Source organism: Entelurus aequoreus, linkage group LG08, assembly GCF_033978785.1.
Source record: "Entelurus aequoreus isolate RoL-2023_Sb linkage group LG08, RoL_Eaeq_v1.1, whole genome shotgun sequence".
NCBI lineage: Eukaryota > Metazoa > Chordata > Actinopteri > Syngnathiformes > Syngnathidae > Entelurus > Entelurus aequoreus.
The window spans coordinates 15472111-15496489 of NC_084738.1; the positions used below are offsets into that span (position 1 = coordinate 15472111).

General features: G+C 38.9%; 1 protein-coding gene across 9 annotated transcripts in view; it reads right to left on the reverse strand.

Annotated features, from left to right (window-relative positions):
• The window catches only part of pcdh15b (protocadherin-related 15b), a 315473-nt gene that overhangs the window by 162122 nt on the left and 128972 nt on the right, over positions 1 to 24379 (reverse strand). For all 9 annotated transcript variants that reach the window (XM_062055676.1, XM_062055677.1, XM_062055675.1 and 6 more), the window contains 6 exons: positions 24039 to 24151; positions 15259 to 15465; positions 8829 to 8963; positions 3693 to 3842; positions 1764 to 1855; positions 301 to 402 (listed from right to left, as the gene is read on the reverse strand). In XM_062055676.1, coding sequence (XP_061911660.1) covers positions 301 to 402; positions 1764 to 1855; positions 3693 to 3842; positions 8829 to 8963; positions 15259 to 15465; positions 24039 to 24151 — 799 coding nt within the window. The remainder of the gene's footprint in view (positions 1 to 300; positions 403 to 1763; positions 1856 to 3692; positions 3843 to 8828; positions 8964 to 15258; positions 15466 to 24038; positions 24152 to 24379) is intronic.

The window sequence follows — 24379 nt, forward strand, 5'->3', positions numbered from 1 at the left end:
ACTTCATATTTCCCCCCCATGCCAAACTTTGCAGTTCAGCCTAACAAGCGGTATCTCCCTCTCATTACCATCCATTCCACTTGCATTCTCCTCCCTTCCTCCACTGCCCATTTTCTTCTCGGAGGCCAAACCCTTTCTCACCATTTTGCAATATAAATCAATAATTCATGACATCTTTCTAAAAGTGAAAATGGTGCTGCTGAAAAAAAAAAAAAGGTTAGAATAGAAAGAGAGCTGCAACAGAAACAAAAAAATGAAAAAGAGTTTGAATGACAAGCAGGCGGACAGAGCTCCTCTTACCTTCTGTGAGGTTCCGGTCCGGTGTCCATGGCTTCCACAGTCAGGGCATAGCTTCGCCCCACAAGGAGCACCACCCCTGGTGCCACAGTAATGATGCCGGTCCTGCGAAAGCAGGAAGTAAACATATTATTACTATTTTTTTTGTTGTTGTTGTCCTGTCCAGCTTCTCAGGCAAATCATATAGTTGATGTAGATGCCCATATCGGCTGTTCAGATTTACTTTACAAAAGAGAAGTGTAGGATACTTCTCTTGTTGCCTTATTTGTATTTGACTTTATTAAATGTATTTATATTATCATTTGGTGCAGCCGGGCCGGAGCAGGAGGGGATAGAAAGAGAAAAGTAAACATATTAAAGCAATATCCAAGAAAATGTTTGCACTGACTCAAAAATGTGTTACTGTAATTAGATGGATGGTGTCGTCTTATATTCAGATTTATACACGCATATCAGGTGACGCCAAATGACTTCTCAAGAGCGTCAAAAGTTTTTTTTTTGCGTGTGTGTTTGATTTTGTTTTGAAAAGTGTCTTCTGCTTCTTCCTACTCCTTTTCGGACATGTTAAGGTGTATAACAGTTAACATGGGTTTGTGCTCTAATGTAACCTTGTTTGCATGACCAGAATAAACCAAACTGAACAAAGAGGTGTTGTCATATGTTTGGTTCAAGATTGTATTTAACGTAGCTTAATATTCGGTTCAAATTTTGAATATATTCTTTCCCCTTTAAGAAATAATCAGTTAAAGGGCAAACTGAGGCCAATCGGCCATTATTAAAATAAGGCTAACAATACGGATAACATTTGAGGCATGGCTTGGTTGGCAGAGCGGCCGTGCCAACAATTTGAGGGTGCCTGGTTCGATCCCCAGCTTCCGCCATCCGAGTCAGGTCCGTTGTGTCCTTGAGCAAGACACGTCACCCTTGCTCCTGATGGGTCGTGGTTAGCGCCTTGCACGACAGCTCCCGCCATCAGTGTGTAAATGTGTGTGTGAATGGGTGAATGTGGAAATAGTGTCAAAGCACTTTGAGTACCATGAAGGTAGAAAAGCGCTATACAAGTACAACCCATTTACCATTTACATTTGTAACAATCATGCAAGTGTAAAAAGAAGTCAAGTATAATGTAAAGTCGATTGTTGCTTGGGTCTGCTGAGTTCTGGGTTTTGTTTTTTTGCGCTATTTTGTGTTTAAAGCTTCATAGCAGATGCTAGTGTTATATGAAATGTAGCATATTAATAAACTAGTAGGTGAGCATGACATTTGCTGCCTTGACAAGGCTAATGTCTGGGCTTCAGGGAGTGAGACCCATTGCCACTTACTATTGGTATGATTCTATATGGTTTTACAATATGAATATTTACACATGACCAACAGACAATATGCACAAACAAAACATTGCAGAAAGCGATATTGCAGATATATTGTCTAGTACTTTTAACGTGACACCTCCAAACAATATTTACCTATTGCCAATAAGAAACTGTCCTTGATCTCCGGCTAAAATTCGATATGTGACCTGGCCGTTGGAACCCTCATCAGAATCAGCAGCTGACAGCTGCAAAACAAAACATGCATTAAAGGAAATCCATTAATCAATCAATCAAACGTTATTTGTATAGCAATTTTCATACATATAAAATATAGCACAAAGTGCTTTACATTTAAAAACATAAAAACAAACAAACAGTACCTCCCGTTTTCATTGCATAATTGCAAGTTTAAACATCAAACCCTACTACCCCCACCCCCACACTTTTTTCTCTTGACCACACATACATGCACACATAATAAAAGTAATGTTAAAACATATGTGGCTGAGCACGGAAGAACCATGTGATATAACACTATCCTTGGGAGCCAGGTGCACCAGGGGCTGCATGATGAGGGGCCACGACCGCAGCGACCCTGACCCAGGGCACAGAGAGAGGGACCAGGGAGTCCTCTTGCCGAGGAACCCATAAGCCAGAGCCACTGCAGCCGCAGAACATCAGAGCCCCTAGTGCAGAGGGCTCTCCCTGGGAAATCGCTCTATAAATCTAAAACATATTAAGAGGATAAAATAAATGAATACAATATGTTAATAAGACACAACTACAAATGTGCGCTTCATTCATTCTTCATTCTTCCCAGGAAGAATGCTTTGCGGAAATCTTTTATTTATAGATCTTTATCGCTCTGGAATAACCTGCCTCGAATTCTCACCAGCATTGAAAGTAAACAGGTTTTTAAAAAGAGAGTAATATTTTATCTGAGTTTTTAAATTAGTTTGCTCATTGATGATTTGTTTGTTATATTTATATGGTAATTATTATTCTGTGACTGTAAATTGTTTGCTTTTTTTTTTATTGATGCTTTTATTTTTTTTCTGTATTGTGTAGTTATAATTATATGCCTTTACTTGTAATTGTATTGAATTGTGGACCCCAGGAAGACTAGTGGGTTGTTGAGGCAACCAGCTAATGGGGATCCTTAATAAAAATCAAATCAAATCATTAACGGTGTTACAAAAAAGATCAATTAGAATAATACATAATGTTGGATATAGACAACATACAAACCCTTTATTTATTAAATCACAAATATTGAAATTCAATGATTTGGTGCATTTGCAAACAGCTAAAATGATGTATAAAGCAAACTATAACCTGCTACCCAAGAATGTACAACAATTCTTCTCAACAAAAGAAGAGAAATATAACCTTGGAGTAAAATCTAATTGAAAACATTTGTATCCTCGTACAACACTTAAAACCTTTAGTATATCAGTTTGTGGATTTAAATTATGGAATGGATTAACCAAATAAATCAAAAAAAGCACCAATATGATTCACTTTAAGAGAATGTTCAAACTACAAGTGTTCACAAAGTACACAGAACAAGAATTATGATGAACATCTTGAACCCTTTTTTTTTTTTTCTTGAGACAAAGATTATTTATGTATTTAATATTTGTTTGCTTACTATTGTATATTATTTATTTGTTCACTGTTCTGTTACAGAGAACAAGGAAATTGGATAAAATTGCTATGGTATGAAAAGGGGTAGGATTAAATAAGCTCTGCTTCTTCCTACTCCTTTTCGGATGTGCTGTAATGAAACAACTGGGAATGTGTGATGCATTACATTGCATTGTATGCATGTTCCAAATAAACTGGAACTGAACTGATATAAAAATTCATAAATATTAAAAAAATACAGTATGTAGTTAAAAGCTATAATAACATTAATTAAATTGGTATGTGGTAAATAAAAGCTAATAAATACTAGATAAAAACAGAGTTGAATAGATAATACAAATCAAAAGTATTAATTAAACGCTAAGTTAAAAAAGTGTGTTTTGAGCTTGTACAGTTGCACTTTTACCGTCATACACAATATTAGGCCAAGTGTACCTGCAGCACAGTTTCCCCAGGCGTCATGTCCGTGTAGAGGTGGACATTGTAGGACACATTCGCAAAAGTGGGCGTGTTGTCGTTTGCGTCCAACACGGTTATCGTCACGTTGACCGGAGCGCTTTGCTGGACACCATCGAATGCCAGCAGCTAGAGGAGCACAAACACAGACAAAAAGGTGACACATTTAGGTGGTCTTTGACTTATTTTATTTTTTTATTGGATTTGATGTAGAATTTCTTAATGGTATGCGATGGAATATATCAGTGACTGTTAATTTTTTTTTACACAACGTTGCAACAAAGTACGGTACTACCACTGCCTACCATCATGGCCTTGCTTCAAAAATGTGGCTTGTACGGCATGTGAAGTAAGTTTACATTTCAGCAAAGGAATTCAACTTCAGCTAATCTTTGATCAAAACTGTTGTGTTTGCACAATTGTTTCATACATATTTCATGTCCCATGCCACATTGTGCTTCACCTATTGCGGCTTCAGCACATCGCAGATTTTTTTATAAACAGTTTCTACAACATTTTTGTTGGCCTAAATTAAGCATTTTAAAACATAAAAATGTCAAAATGAAAGAAAAATACCAACATTACAGTAATACTGGCCACTAGAGGAGACCAAACCAAACAAGTCACTCTGTTCAGTAACGTGGCCACTGATTGGCTCAACCTCAGGCAACATTAATGTTTTGATGCAAAGGTGACTAAAGGGTGTTATTTCATGTCTGCAGGCTTTCATAATGCTGAAAAATGTATTCAGAAAATTGTAAAAAAAAAATAAAAAAATTATGCTGTGCTATAAAAATAATAATTAATGATGGCACTTTGCGGAAATTTATCGTTGTCATGTCCACAACCAATTAACCCCAATAAACTAGGGATGACAAACGAGGGACGACTGTAGATATATTATTTGTATCATTTTAGTTTTACCAAGAAAAATCTCTGTTATTCCTGAGTACCACGAGTTGGAACCTTGTGGTTGGGAATAAATCTACCTCAGTTTTACGTATTCCCAGAGAATCAACAGAATAGATCAGCCTTTCTCAAACTGTAGTGGTACGCGGGATCCGTCTAGTGCAGGGGTGTCAAACTCAAATACAGAGTGGGCCAAAATTTAAAACTGAACAAAGCCGCGGGCCAAGGTTGAACAAATTAACCTTTTAATAGGGACCCAAACAAGTTTTGCATTGAATATTGAACAAGCAAGGCTTATATAACTTTATAGTGACATGCAAAATCGAGTTTCAAATAATAATAATAATAATTAAAAAATGTCAATGGCACATCAAATACAATTTAAAACAAAATTGAATGCCTTTTTTCTATTTGCAGCCTTCTGAGGTAAATATCAACATTAACTTTTTCCACAGGCTAATAAATTTGAAAATAAAATAATGAATAAACCAACCATTCAGGACTTTAAACTGCTCAGTTTGCAACACACTGATCTAATCTGATGTGCCCAAGCCAGATACCTGCCATCTTTTCTTGGATGCTAGTTCATTCATGTCGGGGCTCAGGCTTTGAGCTGAGGCAACCTTCATTATCGAACGAAGGTGTTCATCAGTCATTATATCTCGTAGTCCACCCGGACCACAGTCTAGGGGGCGTGCCTTAAAGGCACTGCCTTTAACGTCCTCTACGAGCTGTCGTCACGTTCGCTTTTCATCCATTCTAACAACGTGCCGGCCCAGTCACAAGATACACACACACGTGAATGCAACGCATACTTGATCAACAGCGATACAGGTTACACTGAGGGTGGATGTATAAACAACTTTAACACTGTTATAATTATACGCCACACTGTGTATCCACACCGCTGTATATAATCGGCGGGACAGCTCTAGTGTTAATTTGATATCGCCTCAAGGGCCAAGTGAAATTACACCAAATTTGGCCCGCGGGCCAGAGTTTGACACCCATGGTCTTGTGGTACCACAAGTAATCAATTAAATATTGTATATTAGCATTTGATTAATTATTTAAGTGTTTTATTTTTCTTTATTCAAACACAGTGTTACTGTTCAAACTGTGTGTAATGTTACACCGGCAAAAATGTTAAACATATTTGTTAAATAAAACCTCTGCCTTGTTTTTAAAGAATATTTAGGCCTACTACGCTGCTGTATTTTAATGTTGGTCATTATGGTGGTTCTTGGAGAGCCAAGTGTTTTCTGAGGTGGTACTTGGTGAAAAAAGTTGGAGAACCACTGGAACAGATGATCCTAATGATGACTTGCATTGCACAGCTGGGTTTTGCCTCAAAGGAAAAAAATGGGGTTTTGCCTAATAAAAAATATGATTCCTCTTCATGGCTTCTATACATGTACTGGTCTACCAAAAGGCTGATTGACTCGTTTAAATGAAAATCATCCCGCACACCTCATGGCTCCTTCTCTCTCTTTTTCTTCTTTGCAGTTTTCATTTCTCCTGCAAGGCGCTTGCCGGTGATTACTGTACACCTCATCTTTCCAATCATCAACAGCTTTTTCTTCTACGCTTAGCCTCCGGAATATTCACGCACAGGCGCACTAAGGAAACAGTATTTCAGCATGAGCGGACGCAGCTCGACACGTAGCAGCGCTGCATGCCAGCGTGGTTGTATATTATGCAGCCTCGCCATGCCCCCATCAATAAAGACACGGCTATATTAGATTGCAATGGAAGAGAGGCAAAGATGCTATAATATGGATTGGGGTGACTTTGATTCAAACAGTCGTGATTATTTTGCGCTTTGCAGCAAAAATTGTATGTGTGCAAAACTATATTAAAACAAATCATTGTGGTTAGGATAAACACAAGTAAAGGTGGCGTTGTTTTGGGGTGTAAGTTTGTTTTCAATTTATTTTCTACAAGCAAGTAATTCCCTGCAATTAATTACGATTACGAATCTAATGCAGTGGTTTTGTTTTTTTTCCTCACCAAGTACAACCTCAGAAAAAACTTGGCCTTTAAGTACCACCATAATGACCAACAATAAAATACAGTAGTGTAGCATGCCTAAGTATTCATTAAAAACAAGGCAGAGGTTTTATTTAACAAGTATATTTCATAGTTTTGGCCATTGTCTCATTAAACACAGTTTGAACAGTAACACTGTGGTTATAAGAAAATGAAAGTCTGTACTTGATCTAATATGATCATTTGACAGCACTAGTTGATCTACAGATAACAGAGATGAATGAAGTAGAGTCATCCAACAACTGTGGAGCAGCTAATAAATATTAATCAAATAAAAAAACGATCTAAACAAGATTATAAAAAAAAGATAATTTTTTTTAGATTGTTTTTCCCTCAACAACAGGTCTGGAAGCTTGTCTTATATATATTTTTTTTAGTTGAGTTTGAGTTTATTTCGAACATGCAAGCATACAACATGATACATCACAATTTCCAGTTTCTCTTTTCAACATGTTCGAAAAGGAGAAGCAGAGCTTATTTAATCCTACCTCTTTTCCTTTACATAACAGTTGCTAAAACTCTTGTTCAATTCCTGTTCTCAATTTATCCACAATATACTCCATAAGTAATCACAATAATGTTTCTATACATGACTTAGGTGATCTATATATACAACTGATGAATATGTTTTTGCTTTTTTCCTGACATATTTCAATGGTTATACATTCTAAGATATTATCTATAGCAAATGACATGTTTTTTTTACCACTTTGTAGTTCAGGTTCTTCATCACGTACAAAGCTACTCCTCCTCCATTTTTGTTGGTTCTGTTGATGTAGTTTAGTTCATATCCTATATTATTATATTAATCTTAGTCTTCTTATATTTGGGTAAATGTAGTAATCATACACATTTTAAGTCAAGTGAAAAAAATTGCAATTTTTTTTTGTGTGACTGTATGTTCTATCGGTTTATGCTTGCTACATTAGGCAAGGGATTCATAAGTTCCCATTCCTGGATGGATCTTCCGTGAGAGGAAGAGGGGGTTTAAAATTTCTGCAATGCAGTCTGCTGAAAATGATGGAAAGCGCCACTCTACACAGCAACTGTGGTCAAAGTTGAATTTGCCACAAAACACATTATAAGATATTCAACACTAAAGTGGACAGTGTGACCCCCTAATTCGTCACGTTTCATGTGTCATGTAATGAATCCCCTTCCTACAGTAACCCTTTTAATCTTCTAATCACACGTATCAGTGAACATTTGTCTAAACATGTACGCCTACAGTGTTTCCTATGCTGCTATTTTTCCTCACAAATACACACCACACGGTGGCACTATTATTTAAGCCTTTAAGTTGAATTGACTTGAATTTTCTCAAACACCTGTTCAGTGTACACAACACCTAGTGTAACTTCAGGGTGTTTTGCCAAATCACCACAAAATTTGGTACACAACTTTAGGGGACTAAATGTGTAAAATGTTAGCAAGATTGGTTCAAAATAAAAATAAAACATATTTGGGACTTAAAGTAATTGTCCATATGTCATTGAGTATTTGTCAACTGCATCACATTTATGTGAGCATGTCGTCCAAAGCATGTTGACCCCAATCCCAACAGGTATAAAAGAAAGGGCATCTCTATCCTCCTTCAAAACAGCAAAGAAAGTTCACCTCCAGGCAGCTACAACCCTAAACTAACACCCTCGCCGGATTGTTAATAATCAAATGTAAACAATCAAATGTAGATACTTTTTCTTATGCCTTCTGATCTTTCTCACTCACACTCTCTCTGTCCACTACTTGCTGTCCATATCCTACCAAGTCAGACCTACACTGTTCCAATATCCTTTTCTCTGTTCTCAATTGTTGATGTCTGATGATAACAACCAAACCTAACCTTCCCCACACCCCGGATTGTAAATAATGTAAATAATTCAATGTGATTATCTTGTGTGATGACTGTATTATGATGATAGTATATATCTGATAGTATATATCTGTATCATGAATCAATTTAAGTGGACCCCGACTTAAACAAGTTGAAATACTTATTCGGGTGTTACCATTTAGTGGTCAATTGTACGGAATATGTACTTCACTGTGCAACCTACTAATAAAAGTCTCAATCAATCAATCAATCCCACAAATGACATTTCGTGTGTGATCTAGTGCCGTCATCTCCACTGACACGATCGTGAGGTGGTCCAGTACCGTGAAGGTGTAGGAGTCCTGCTCCTCTCGATCTAGCGGCTGGACCAGCGTGAGATATCGTCTGATCCCGCCGGCCGACACGGCGAAAACGTCGTAGTAGCTGTCCGACGAGAGCCGCAGCTGAGGATCCTTGGTCTGTTGGCAAGCGAGTGACAAGACAGAGGAAGGATGGTGAGTTGCTCTTCACGGAGCTTTTCATCACACTAGCAAGCACACTGATGAAGGATCGGCTACTGGCTGAGCATCTTCAGGGGGTTTATTATGCAGATTGGACTCTTGATGAATTAGCCAAAGCAGGGCAGGACATGAATAATCAAAGGGGGCTTCACACTATAGCCCACATGGTTATAAAATAATATATAGTTCAAGTTCATGCGGAAATAAGAAAGAATGTGCGCTTCCATGCATGAAGTAGCCGGGAGAATGTTTTTGTCCTGGAATCCCTGACATCAAAATCCTCCAATGGCAGCTTTTTGTGCGTTTGTGTGTGTGTTGTCATTGCAGATAACGCCGGTTCAGCACTGCATTGAGGTGTACGTGTGTGTGTGTATGTGTGTAATAATATTGTCGATGTAGCCAGTTATAGTGGATATTGAGCCATAAATAAACAACACACACACACACACACATAAAACTGATGGGCGGTATCATTGTTGCTGCTTAGCATAAGATTGGGGGGGATGCCATGGATGAGCAATATTTAAAAATAATTCAACATATATCAGTGACCACGAACAGATTATGCACACAAAGGCCATCCACTACTCTAACGGGAGGGCCCAAAAGCTTGTATGTGTTAGAGGCGGCGGCTACAGTACGTCTTAAGCAAACTAAGCTCTGTGGAGACGCATTGCTAATAATGAGAAGTGCATTTTCATTCTATGGGGGATGAGAGGGAAATTAAATAGGGTCATCAACACTGCAAGCAAGACACAAAAGCAGAATTAAAAACAAGTATTGAAATATATTCTATAGCTACCCCTGCTGCTTGGATAATATACTGTAGTGGGCCGCACTATTATTTTTAGACAATAAAATCAATAAAGCAAGACTACAGGAGCACTCAGAGGAAGGAGGGAATGAACTCAAATGGTACCTACAGGCATCTCATTGGCTGTCACCTATAAGGGGAATAAACGTAACAAATCATGCACAGCGGGTGACTTTGTGACACACTACCGCAGAGCTCTTGAACTAGCGGCCCGCAGGCCAAATCTGGTCCAGGAATACCACCAGACTGGCCCGCGAGTTCATTTCAAATAACACATTTTCAACAAATTCCTAAAAACACTACGGCGCTGTCTTACTTTTGACTAGATTTTTGGCAGTATGTCCTTAAAAACTGCATAACACACCTGTTATTTTTTCTTTCAGATTTTAGCGACGGTGACAAAATAGACAAACAAAAATCAAATTTCCACTGCAGAGGTTGTTTAAGTCTAAGCACCGTATTTTTCGGATTATAAGTGGCAGTTTTTTTTCATAGTTTGGCCGGGAGTGCAACTTATACTTTGGAGCAACTTATGTGTGAAATTGTTAACACATTACCGTAAAATATCAAATAATATTATTTAGCTCATTCACGTAAGAGACTAGGCGAATGTCAGCAATCGTCACACACACACGTTAACCAATAAAAAATTGTCGGGGGCGGGTCATGGCAGAAGTGCATTGTGGGTCATGGCAGAAGTGCATTGTGGGTCTTGGCAGAAGTGCATTGTGAAAAAAAAGATGCTACCTGCTACTACTTCCGTACCGGGAGAATGCGCCATGCAAGTTTTCTGGATGTCATTGGATGGATCGACAAAGCATGGGTTTCAGTGACAACCGAAACCATCCTGTTCGGATTCAGAAAGGCTGGAATAATTGGAACTGCAACTGACGATGACTCTGACGTAAGCGACGTACCGATAGAAGAGGAAGCGGCGCATTGTCTACCTTTGGAGTTGGCAGAGTTGTTTAGAAGCGACACAGAGGAAGAAGATTTCATGGGGTTTAGCGATTAGGAGTGACAGATTGTTTGGTAACCGTATAGCATGTTCTATATGTTATAGTTATTTGAATGACTCTGTTACGTTAACATACCAAGCACGTTCTCAGTTGGTTATTTATGCCTCATAACGTACACTTATTCAGCCTTTCAAATGTCTATTCTTGGTGTTGGATTTTATCAAACGCATTTCCCCAAAAAATGCGACTTATACTCCAGTGCGACTTATATGTGTTTTTTTCCTTCTTTATTATGCATTTTCAGCCGGTGCGACTTATACTCCGGAGCGATTTATAATCCGAAAAATACGGTAATACACAAAACAGTGACGGGAGAAGTCCTGCGGTTTTTAGCTTTCTGGAAATGCGGCCCCCAAATCAGCTTAGTTGAATATCCCTGCAGTACTGTACAATAAAAATGTGTTTACATAAGGAACTGAAATTATATGCAGCCACACATTCTACTGTATGTTACAGTTGTCTTTAAGTGTAAAATGCTAGGGTGTTTTAGTATGCATGGGGTTCAAGTCAACCGCAGTTGTTTCAGCACTTTCATACACAAAATTGCAGTGACTGTTGCAATATAAAATAGAAAAGCACTCCGCCAGGCCCTGTTCTCCCAAAGGTAAGGAATCCCTTATAAAAAAATCCTCAATCCAAACGGTGATTCGGATAACCCATAAAATCTAATCACTTGTGCCTTATCCCATTTAGGACATTTCCTAAAAGTTCAATCAAGATACCGTGAAGAGTTTTTGCGCTGTGTTGCCAACTAATTAACTGACCGATAGAAAAACCCCAGCAAATACAAAACCTCCTAGTGGAGGTAATTAATCAAAGGATGAATGACGTGTGTGTTTTGTTTATCTATCGCTTCCAAACTCTTTGCATCGCAGTGAAACCTCTCGTCATCTATTCTCTTTGTCTGTGTGGATGGAGGCAGGACCGAGACCACTGCCAAACATACAGAGAGAAGTTGAGCTTGGTAATGTAAACAGAAGGTAAAAAATAGTAGAAATAATCCGGATCACTGCAAAAATATAATAATTTGTTTTTTATCCTATCAATGTCGCAGAGTCAATCAATCAATCATACACTTATTCAGCCTGTTGTTCACTATTCTTTATTTATTTTAAATTGCCTTTCAAATGTCTATTCTTGGTGTTGGGCTTTATCAAATAAATTTCCCCCAAAAATGCGACTTATACTCCAGTGCGACTTATATGTTTTTTTCCTTCTTTATTATGCATTTTCGGCAGGTGCGACTTATACTCCGGTGCGATTTATACTCCGAAAAATACGGTAATCTGTGCTGATTCCCTCAAAACAGGACAATTTTAACATGTAACATGTCTTTATAAAAGAAACACTTTTACAGAAATATTGGTATTAAAAACAATAGAATGCACTACCAACTTCAATAGTTTTTAAGGACGTAATGTGCTAATAATGCAAAGCATTTAGCTGGGGGAGCGACTGCAGTAAAGTTGGAGTCACCATGGTTGTTGGATAGTTGCCTCTGCAGTTCACCCTCATTCTAAACGCTGGTCATTTATACTGCGATATGTCCGATGAGCTGCTTCTCCATATTTCCAGGGGTAAACGTCCGTCCTTTAGATATTATTCAACGTTCTTGGCTGGCACAAAAGCTGGCTCCTGCTTCAGCATGGGGCAAAGACGACTAGCAGTGCTACACTCCCATTGACTTGCCAAGTCAGTGACACGGTGGGTCATGTTTGAATGATTTATTTCCTTAATTGAATGACCATCGTTCGCTTCTTCTCAGCACTGTCCTTTGCAATCACTATCTACTTTTTGATGGTTGGAAAACAAAGTTATGTCTTATATCTGCAGCTGCAAGCCATTGCACGCGAATAAGGCCGGATATTTCAGGGCGGAAGTTGCAACCAGCAACTAGCGGTAGGGAGGCTCGTAACTCAAGCATAAAGAAAACAGGAGACAGCTCGAATCTCAAAATACTCGCAAGTTGAGCTATCACTGTACTTTAGAACAGTCAGTGTACAGCAGGGGTGTCCAAAGTGCGGCCCGGGGGCCATTTGCGGCCCGCAGCTAATTGTTTACCGGCACACATTCTGCAAAAATTGCAAAATTGATAATATTGCAAAAATTTAAAAAAACATTTAAAAAAAGTGGAATGAGGTGAAATCTAACAAGAAAAAGTTGCAATGTTGACATAAAGCTGCCATGCAGGCTGTTTTTTTTCTTTTGTCTTTGTTTATTTTTCTTTTTTTTTTGTCATTGCTAAAAGAAAAAACCCACTAAAAATCTATGTTATAATGAATTATTACTTAAAAAATATCACTTTAAAATGTTTTATGTGGAAAAAATATTGCATATATTGTGTGGTTGCCATATAAAAACATCAAAGTTTTATTTGACAAAAGAGCATAAAACAAACAAAATAATAGTTAAAACGTAAAATCGACAGATATATCTGAAGTTGATCTCGTAATTTAAGTGTTAAAAGTAAAAAAAAACTAATAAAAATGTATCACTCTATGAGTGGGGGACCTTTTGGATCCCAAATATATTTAGTAGGATTTTATTTATCTTTGCACTGTGATTATTCAAAAATATTAAATAATTAAAATCAATGGTGTCCTGTATTATTGATCTTTTAAGGCTCTAATTACTAAATACTGCATATTTGAGTTTTACTATAAAAAACAAAGTTGTCTTTGACAGAAAACCTTTTTTTTTTACACTTTATATCAACCTCAAGTTGATATAGAGATTTACTGTAAGCGTTAAATAAAAAATAATAATAATAATTTGACTTATTTTTAACAGTTTAATGACTGAGACCCTTTATAGTCCCCAGGAGCCCTAAAGATTTTTTTAAAAAAAATCCATTTATTTTGTTAAGGTTTGAAAATGAAAAATATCAAAATGGCCCACACATGCTTAAATTTTTCCGTGTACGGCCCTCAGTGGAAAAAGTTTGGACACCCCTGGTGTACAGCTTGTGGAGCAATAAACAGTCAAGGTCAAAAGTGTACATACACTTGTAAATAACATAACGTCATGGCTGTCTTGAGTTTCCAATCATTTCTACAACTCTTATTTTTTTGTGATAGAGTGATCAAAAGGGACAAGCGGTAGAAAATGGATGGATGGATGGATGATTGGAGCACATACTTGTTGGTCACAAAAAACATTCATGAAGTTTGGTTCTTTTATGAATTTGTTATGGGTCTACTGAAAATGTGACCAAATCTGCTGGGTCAAAAGTATACATACTGCAATGTTAATATTTGGTTACATGTCCCTTGGCAAGTTTCACTGCAATAAAGCACTTTTGGTAGCCATCCACAAGCTTCTGGTTGAATTTTTGACCACTCCTCTTGACAAAATTGGTGCAGTTCAGCTAAATGTGTTGGTTTTCTGACATGGACTTGTTTCTTCAGCATTGTCCATACATTTAAGTCAGGACTTTGGGAAGGCCATTCTACAACCTTAATTCTAGCCTGATTTAGCCATTCCTTTACCACTTTTGACGTGTGTTTGGGGTCATTGTCCTGTTGGAACACCCAACTGCACCCAAGACCCAACCTCCGGGCTGATGATTTTAGGTTGTCCTGAAGAATTTGGAGGTAATCCTCCTTTTTCATTGTCACATTTACTCTCTATAAAGCACCAGTTCCATTGGCAGCAAAACAGTCCCAGAGCATAATACTACCACCACCTTGCTGGATGGTAGGAATGGTGTTCCTGGAATTAAAGGCCTCACATTTTCTCCCCCAAACATATTGCTGGGTATTGTGACCATACAACTAAATTTTTGTTTTATCTGACATCACATGGACAAAGATAAGACCATCTGGAGGAAAGTTCCGTGGTCTTGTATTAAATATTAACATTGCAGTATGTATACTTTTGACCCAGCAAATTTGTTCACATTTTCAGTAGACCCATAATAAATTCTTAAAAGAACCAAACTTCATGAATGTTTTTTTGTGACCAACAAGTATGTGCTCCAATCACTCTATCGCAAAAAAATAAGAGTTGTAGAAATAATTAGAAACTCAAGACAGCCAAGACATTATGTTCTTTACAAGTGTATGTAAACTTTTGACCACGACTGTCGGTCTAGCATGACCTAAAAGTTACACAGCACAGAACCATTATTTCTAAACATGATAATTGGTGGCGATAACGGCATGGCTGCATCAGTGCTGCTACCAGCACTGGGAGAGCTATGGTTAATTGAAGGAAACAATTTTAATTTCAAGCTGAGCACTGACTTCTCTAATATATATATATAACCAAGTTTAATATCAGCAGCAATGTTTCTTCAGAAGATATAACTTCCTTGTTGTGAACAACAAAGCATCCATGATCCTTGTGGCTCTCACTACTTGAAACATTCATAACCTCCCTACTGATGAGTCCTAGACCATTAACTATTACTTAAGCTCACCTCCTCCACGTCGTTATCCAGGGCCACAATGGTCAAAGGTTCCGACAGGCTGGTGTTGCTCGCTATTGTGGTTCCCACTGGCGAGCCCTCCAGAACAAAGCCGTGATAGTGGCTCTCCAGGAAGTACGGCGCCTGGTTGTTCTCGTCCAACACATCGATTTGGAGGCTGGCGAAAGCCGGCAGCGGGTGTCCATTGTCCTGCTCAGCCTGCACACAAAAATGACTTATTATCATCCCTCCGGGTACTCCGGCTTCCTCCCACCTCCAAACACATGCACTTTGGGATAGGTTGATTGGCAACGCCAAATTGGCTCTAGTGCAGTGGTTCTTAACCTTGTTGGAGGTACCGAACCCCACCAGTTTCATATGCGCATTCACCGAACCCTTCTTTAGTGAAAAAAAATGTTTTTAAAAATTTCAAATTCAAGACAAAATTATATGTTTCTGGTAACACTTTAGTATGGGGAACATATTCTGAGTAACAAAGACTTAATTTAGAGTTATTTGGACACTAGGGGAACATATTCTAAGTAACAAAGACTTAATTTAGAGTTATTTGGACACTAGGGGAACATATTCTAAGTAATAAAGACTTAATTTAGAGTTATTTGGTTAGGGTTAGGGCAGTGGTTCTTAACCTGGGTTCGATCGAACCCCAGGGGTTCGGTGAGTCGGCCTTAGGGTTTCGGCGGAGGTCAAGACACACCCGACTCATCTTGTGAATACAAACTTCTCCCTATCGGTGTATTACGGATACGGCAACAGCAGAAGTCACACTGGTTTGCAGGTGTGTAATTTGTTGTGAGTTTATGCACTGTGTTGGTTTTGTTGTTTGAACAAGGTGATGTTCAGGCACGGTTCATTTTGTGCACCAGTAAAAAAACATGGTAACACTTTAATATGGGGAACATATTCACCATTAATTAGTTGCTTATTAACATGCAAATTAGTAACATATTGGCTCTTAACTAGTCATTATTAAGTACTTATTAATGCCTTATTCGGCATGGCCTTATTATAACCCTAACCCTCCAACCCTGACCCTAACCAAATAACTCTAAATTAAGTCTTTATTACTTAGAATATGTTCCCCTAGTGTCCAAATAACTCTAAATTAAGTCTTTGTTACTTAGAATATGTTCCCCTAGTGTCCAAATAACTCTAAATTAAGTCTTTGTTACTTAGAATATGTTCCCCATACTAAAGTGTTACCAAAAACATATAACTTTGTCTTGAATTTGAAAAAAAATTTTTTTTAAATTTTGCACTAAAGAAGGGTTCGGTGAATGCGCATATGAAACTGGTGGGGTTCGGTACCTCCAACAAGGTTAAAAACCACTGGGTTAGGGCCAGGGTTAGAGGTTTAGGGTTATAATAAGGCCATGCAAAATAAGGCATTAATAAGTACTTAATAATGACTAGTTAAGAGCCAATGTGTTACTAATTTGCATGTTAATAAGCAACTAATTAATGGTGAATATGTTCCCCATATTAAAGTGTTACCATGTTTTTTTACTGGTGCACAAAATGAACCGTGCATGAACATCACCTTGTTCAAACAACAAAACCAACACAGCGCATAAACTCACAACAAATTACACACCTGAAAACCAGTCAGCTGTTGCCGTATCCGTAATACGCCGATAGGGAGAAGTTTGTATTTACAAAATGAGTCGGGTGTGTTTTGACCTCCGCCGAACCCCTGAAGCCGACTCACCGAACCCCTAGGGTTCCATCGAACCCAGGTTAAGAACCACTGCTCTAGTGTGTGAATGTTGTCTGTCTATCTGTGTTGGCCCTGCGATGAGGTGGCGACTTGTCCAGGGTGTAACCTGCCTTCCGCCTGGGTGCAGCTGGGATTGGCTCCAGCAACCCCCAAAAGGGACAAGCGGTAGAAAATGCTTTGTTCCTGCACATGTTCTTTCAGCTTTATTCCAGCCATAGATCTAGCTGTGGGACTGCTAACACATGAAATAAAGAACGGCAGTCTGGCAGCATACGTTAGTTAGCAATAGGAGACAACATGCATAATTAACACCTCATAGCCATCTTTGAGTACACTGTGCATGGTAATCGGACTTAAAAGTCGCACCACAAAATATCTATAATGTCGGTTATAGCAACATATATTATACATGACGAAAATGCATATTTATAACATCCGCATTAGGAGGATATCAGCTACTTAGAGAAGATTTATTCAGTTACTGTAGTATGATGCCGTGCCAGTATCAATGTTGATTATTTTTAGGCTGCTTTCTCTTTCCAGCAGTCTGTTACTACAGTAGAATGAGTCCAGTGACAGTTATGCAATTGTACCTACAACAAAGATACCCCTAAATCAGGGGTGTCACATATTTTGTGGGCCTCTACCTAAAGGGGAGCTGCACTTTTTGGGGGGAATTTTGCCCATTATTCACAATCTGTGTGTGTAAGACAAGAACACATTTTTCTTTGATTATGCATTCTATCTCGTAAATTAAGTATGAGGTGGCTAACAATGCAGCTAATGGGAGTACATAATTACGCCCATAAATCCTTCTAAAAAACTTCCAAAAACTGCCAACAATACTCTATTTACATCTTGTAACCTGCATTTATATTAACCAAGTATTAGTGATATTGTTATAATAATCACTAACGCAAACAAACTATTTTTTAGCAGCGTGATTACAGAGAGCTAACTTGCTTATGCTGCTATGTTGACAAATTGAGCCTGTCGGCTGCTGCATCGCCTCATAGCTGGTGAAAGGTATTTCTAGATTATACATCGCGCCTCTTACCTGGATAGTAGAAGGATGTGGCCACAAACCGAGAAGGTGGTCAACTTTGACATTTAATTTATACCAGGAAGTATAAATATAGGGGGCGGTATAGCTCAGTTGGTAGAGTGACCGTGCCAGCAACTTGAGGGTTCCAGGTTCGATCCCCGCTTCTGCCATCCTAGTCACTGCCGTTGTGTCCTTGGGCAAGACACTTTACCCACCAGCTCCCAGTGCCACCCACACTGGTTTAAATGGAACTTAGATATTGGGTTTCATTGTGTAAAAGTGCTTTGAGTCACTAGTGAAAAGCGCTATTAAAATATAATTCACTTCACTTCAGGAAATGGCCAGAAAGACACGAAAAGACGCTCGATGGCGGCACATTTTTTTGAACCCTTCTTGAGGATTGAGATGAATTCTTCATCTAAATGGGAAGATATGAACATCCCATCAGTCGGCAATCTAGTGAGAGCAGACATTGTACAGCAAGTGTTTAATTCGTTATGTTTGTAATTTATATATCTTGTTTAGCACTAAGCAATACCGCTGCATGGTGCTTAGTGTTTGTTGTTGAAAGGAAATGTGAACGTTGTGATGCGTCTGTGTATTAATATGCCGCCGTGTGCTTAGGAGAAGCAAAATAAGTAAATATTACATGTTACTATGAATGTGCCTGTTACTTCATTACATACTGTATATACTTACATTGCATATAAAACCTTCATGGAGGCTTTTTTTGGATGTTTTAGAGGGCTTTATAGGCGGAAAAGAGTTAGCTGACTTTTGCTAGGATTTATTTATGAGTTAGAATGCATTAAAAAATAAAAACATGTTCTTCAGTTCTTGTCTTACATAAGGATTGTCATGGATAAACAAAATAAATAAAAAAGTGCAGTTCCCCTTTAACACTAGAAGTCCCAGCATTTTTCTGTCTACCTAGAAGACCAAGAGAGGGGTCATTTGGCCCGACGCTTTTCCCGAATACACTAATCACTCATTTTGTTATGGTAATGAGGCTGTTAGGGGCAGTTTGTCTAGGTAGACAGAAAAATTATACATGTGGGAAATGCCGAAAGGAGCAATGGCAGTGCCAGGATTGTGAGTGACTGCTCAAATGTATGTCAGTCACGTTTACATGGACATGGTTTTTCATTCTTTGTAAATATGCTTTTTTCTTTGTAAATTTTTTTTTTTAAACTATTTTTGGCACACAAAAATAACAATTGCTTCTGCAACAACCCTCCACACCAAAACTGGGAAAACAGTTGCTTTTTCATTCTTTGTAAATATGTTTTGTTTTGTATTTTTTTTAACAATAAATGTCAGAGTGTTGATCCCTTCATTCTGTTGATCCTTGCAAAAACACACACAACCTACCTCAGAACTAAAGCTTGAGCTGTAAGGTCCCCTCCCCCACACAGGCTCAAGTGGCCCCCTGCCGTGTGCCACTAACAGCCACATTTTCATAACAAAAGGAGTGTCCACAGGGGGGACTAGGGGTCAAATGACCCTCTTGTGTGTTTTCTAGGTAAAAATGTCAATTGACCCTTCTCTGGGACTTCGCGTGTTAACAGCAAAGTTTAGTGTAATTGTGGCCCACGCACCTTGGGCGGCAAGTAGTTAAATACTTTATGGCAATCTTGAATCCCAGACGAAAGAACACTAACTACTGCAAACAATATTTACAGCGCAACAAACACTCATTGGACAACACAAAGAGCAACTTCCTGTAAACAAGCAAAGTGTCTCCTGGGAAACTTAACAGTGTTAAAATATACAATTTTTAGAATCAATTTTACAGGCCTTAAGGCCTGCCATAGCCCAGGTTCTCTATAGCTGCTGGTAGAAGTAACAGGTTTAAAGAGCAATTTGAAAGAGTAGCTTCGGGACAAACTAGAATTGTTATCACGTTTTATGATGAGAGTACTACATACATAAAGTTGTGTATTCATATCTTGTTCAATACTTCATACAAACTGTAGATCAGCAGTTCTTAATCTGGGTTCGATCGAACCCTAAGGGTTTGGTGAGTCGGCCTCAGGGGTTCAGTGGATCCTCCGCCGCGGAGGTCAAGATACACCCGACTCATCGTGTAAATAAAAACTTCTCCCTATCGACGCATTATGGATACCCCCAAACAATGTTCCCTCTAATTTTCCATCTGATTTGCAGGTGTGTAATTTGTTGTGAGTTCACGCACTTTGTTGGTTTTGTTCTTTGAACAAGGTGATGTTCATGCACGGTTCATTTTGTGCACCAGTAAAATAAACTTTGAAAAACCAACATTTTATTTTTAACTGAAGAATGGTTCGGTGAATGCGCATATGCAACTGGTGGGGTTCTGTACCTCCAACAAGGTTAAGAACCACTGCTGTAGATGTATGCTTTTCTGGTGCAATTTTCTATGTGTAAACACATCTATTAATGCTAACTATTAACTGCAATAATATCCACAGTTTAACTAACTTGGGTTAGTTAAAGTGGGTCCCAAAACTACGGCCCGGCAGTGTGAACAATCCGACCTGCGGAACGTTTCAAGGATAGTAATTGTTGTCAATAAATTTGAATCTTTGAAGATGTGCGTCTGTTTGAAGAAGTATTTCAGCACTGTTTGCCACCGACCATGCACCATGCTCAAAATCAATACATGGGTAGCATTCAGACAGCCATTCCCATCCTAGGTCTGATCAACCAAAAACAAAAGAGAAAGGTAATATATGTGGTACAAAAAAAAAAAAATTGCCCACTGGATTATTTGTTTATTATAAAAAATATCTACGCACCACAAGCAATTTTAAAATTACACCCATTCCAAATCCATTATAAGGCATGATGGGTAATATGCAAAAACTCTCCACACTTTGACATGTTTGACACATTTTAGCTGCCCAATATTTTGGATTACAAAACTTTAGGTCATTAGGGACATAAACAAGGTAGGGGTGGTTCACATACTCTTAATATTTAATGTTTTATTGTTTATACTTCAAATGTTCAGGTACACACCTCAGAGTAATCTATTTTGGTACTTGATGCAAGTAACAGTTAGCATTGGTTCAGTGTAATTGCGGCCCACGCACCTTGGGCGGGTAGCAGTTAAATACTTTATGTAGGCTGACCATATTCTGAAATCCCAAAAAGAGGACACATATATGCGTGCCAAGGCGGGCAGCACGCCAAGGCCGGGAATAGGTGAAAATTTGCCAATGATACTCGAACTTGCTTCATAAGTAATATTCTTATTTAAATAAAGCATTTTTTCTCCTATGTTGACAGTAGTGTTGCCGCTAAAATTTTTCAAAATGGGGTCCCAGGGACCCCATCAAATCATACAAATGGGGTCCCACAGTAAATTTTTGGGGTACCACTTTTTTGTAAGCGTTTTGAAAACAAATGACAAATGTATGCATTATCCTGTTATATCTCACATTCTATGTTGTGTTTTGGAAAAAGGTTGTCATAAATGAGCTCTCGCCCTGCACAGCTGTTTTGTGCTTTGTAGTGTCGATATGGGCTTGTAGATCTTTATTTGCCACAGATATATACGTTCCTGCTTTGCACACAGTGCATTCTGCTTCCCATGTGTCACGGCCAGGACCAAAACACAAATACTTTTTCCGCAAATCATCCGTGAAGTTGCATTTACTTTTCGGCATTTCTTGTTTTCAAGTCTGTCTCCACTCACTAGCTCTCTCGCTCTGTGTCTCTGCCCCTCCCTCACCAATGTTTCTGGTGCGCACCTTCACAGCTTGTTTTGTTTAACCCCTTCTTAACTTAACCCTAGAGTCTAGGGTCGGCAACCTTTAGCACTCAAAGAGCCATTTTGACGAGTTTCACAAATGAAAGAGAACAATGGGAGCCTCAAAACTCTTTTGAAATGTAAAATGAAATAACACTGTATACAAAGCTTTTTATTGCTTTGTGCTATGTTTAAACCATGGGTCTCAGACACGCGCCCCGGCCCGCACTTTAATATGACAGTTTAAGTTGGTGCGGCCCGCGAGATTTACATGAATGGCGTTCAACAGCGTCATAGTTGCCAATCCTCCCACTTTTCCCGGGAGACACCCGAAATTTGGGCGTGATGGCACTGCCTTTAGCGCCCTCTACAGTCTGCTTAAACAGCTTACCTGCTCGGACACATGTTGAATGCATCTTCTGCTTGCACTCGAATGTGACAGCAAAGCTTACTTGCTCAGCAGCCACACAGCTTACACTGACGGTGGCCGTAAATAACAACTTTAACACTGTTACGTTACAAATATGCGCCACACTGTGAACCCACACCAAAAAAAAAATGACAAATACATTTCTGGAGAACATCCACACTGTAACACAACATAAACACAACACGACAAACACCCAGAATCCCATGCAGCACTAACTCTCCCAGTCTACATTATACGCCCCTGCTAGCACCAACCCCCCCCCCCCACCCCACCCCCACCCCTCACGTCGGTTGAGGTTAGAGAGTAAGGGCTGCATGGGATTCTGGGTATTTGTTGTGTTGTGTTTAGGTTGTGTTACGGTGCGGAGGTTCTCCAGAAATGTATTTGTCATTCTTTTTTGGTGTGGGTTCACAGTGTGGCGCATATTTGTAACGTAACAGTGTTAAAGTCGTTATATACGACCCCCGTCAGTGTAAGCTGTGTGGCTGTTGACCAAGTATGCCTTGCTGTCTCCCACGAGTGCATGTTAAAGCTTCATGCAACATGAGACCAGGCTGGCATGCTGTTTGTGCAAGTAATAGAGAGGATAATATATGCAGTGCCATCACGGCACGCCCTTAATTTAGTTGTTAGGGGTTGCCGATCCCTATCCCTGCCCAAGAAGTACATTAAAAATACACGCAGCCCTATTTCAAAATGCCGGACATTTGAGGCATTTAAAAAACCCCGCCTGGACACCCCGGACACACCCGCAAAAGAGGACATGTCTGGGGAAAAGAGGACGTATGGTCAGCCTAACTTTATGGCAATCTTTAGTCCCCACTGGAAAGAACAGTAACTACTGCAGAGAATATTTACAGCGCAACAAACACTCATTGGACAACACAAAGAGCAACTTCCTGTAAGCAAGCAAAGTGTCTCCTGGGAAACTTAGTGTTAAAATATAAAATTTTTACAATACATTTTTGTATACAAAACACACACAAAAAAAGCTAGCATGCTAATGTTAGCATGCTATCTTTTTTTTTGCTAATGTTAGCAAGCTAGCTTTTTTTTTTTTAGCTAATTTAACAGCTTTACACCTCAGTTACATATATTTTGGTATTTACAAATGCTAACTGTAAGCATGTTATTGTTAGCGTAGTACTGTTAGCATGCTAGTTGGTTTTTAGCACATTTGGCCAGCGTGCTAACTGTTAGTGTTTCAGTTTGGCTTTAGCTTTTCAGCCTTCACACAACATTTCTGCCGAAATTGCATTTCCCCCCAAAAATGGATTAATTCGCTGGAATATAAATACAATATAACATACATCCATAAACGTGGATGCATATGCAAAAGTGCAATATATGTATCTATACAGTAATCTATTTATTTATATCTGCACCTTATTGCTCTTTTATCCTGCACTACCATGAGCTAATGCAACGAAATTTCGTTCTTATCTGTACTGTAAAGTTCAAATTCGAATAATAATAAAAAGGAAGTCAAAGTCTAAGTCTAATTTCTATATATTGTACTGGTTTTAAAAGTGAAAACTACCAAAATGGCCCCCGCATCCTTTGATTTGTCAGTCTGTGTCCCTCAGTGGAACAAGTGTGTGCACCCCCGCTTTAAAATGTTGCCACTGTTTAACAATGAGTTAGAGACGGCTACAATGTATCCCACTGGTCATCTGGTGGATAAAAAAAATAACATGAATGAAGTTGCTCTATCTAGCGGGGGGACTTTAACAAATAGTCTTGAAGATGTCAGTGCAACATTTGGACTGCTGAGTGGAGGTGCGGGGCGTTTTTCATTTGAAGCATGTAGGGCAGAAAATGGAGTTAAACCTCCACAGTGTCTGACCTTCACAACCAGATCGAATTTTCGGTACAGTTCCCTGTCGATGGGCTTCAGCAGCAGGAGCTCGGCCGTGCTTCTGTTCAAGCTGAAATATTCCACGTAGGACTCTGGTTTGCCTGCAAGCATATGGAAAAAAAGACATGTATACAAAGGAGGAATTGGGAAAAAAAAAAAGGGTAATTGGTTCAAAATCAATAAATGGTGGGTGTCCAGCAGAGAGAGAGAAAGGGACAGACAGCGAGAGGGAAGGAGAAGCTTTCTGCAGCTCTCCACAGGTGGGGATGTACACACTCAAGACGTATGCGGTACTTTGGAATGCTGCATTGCTCTGCAGGGAAATCAAG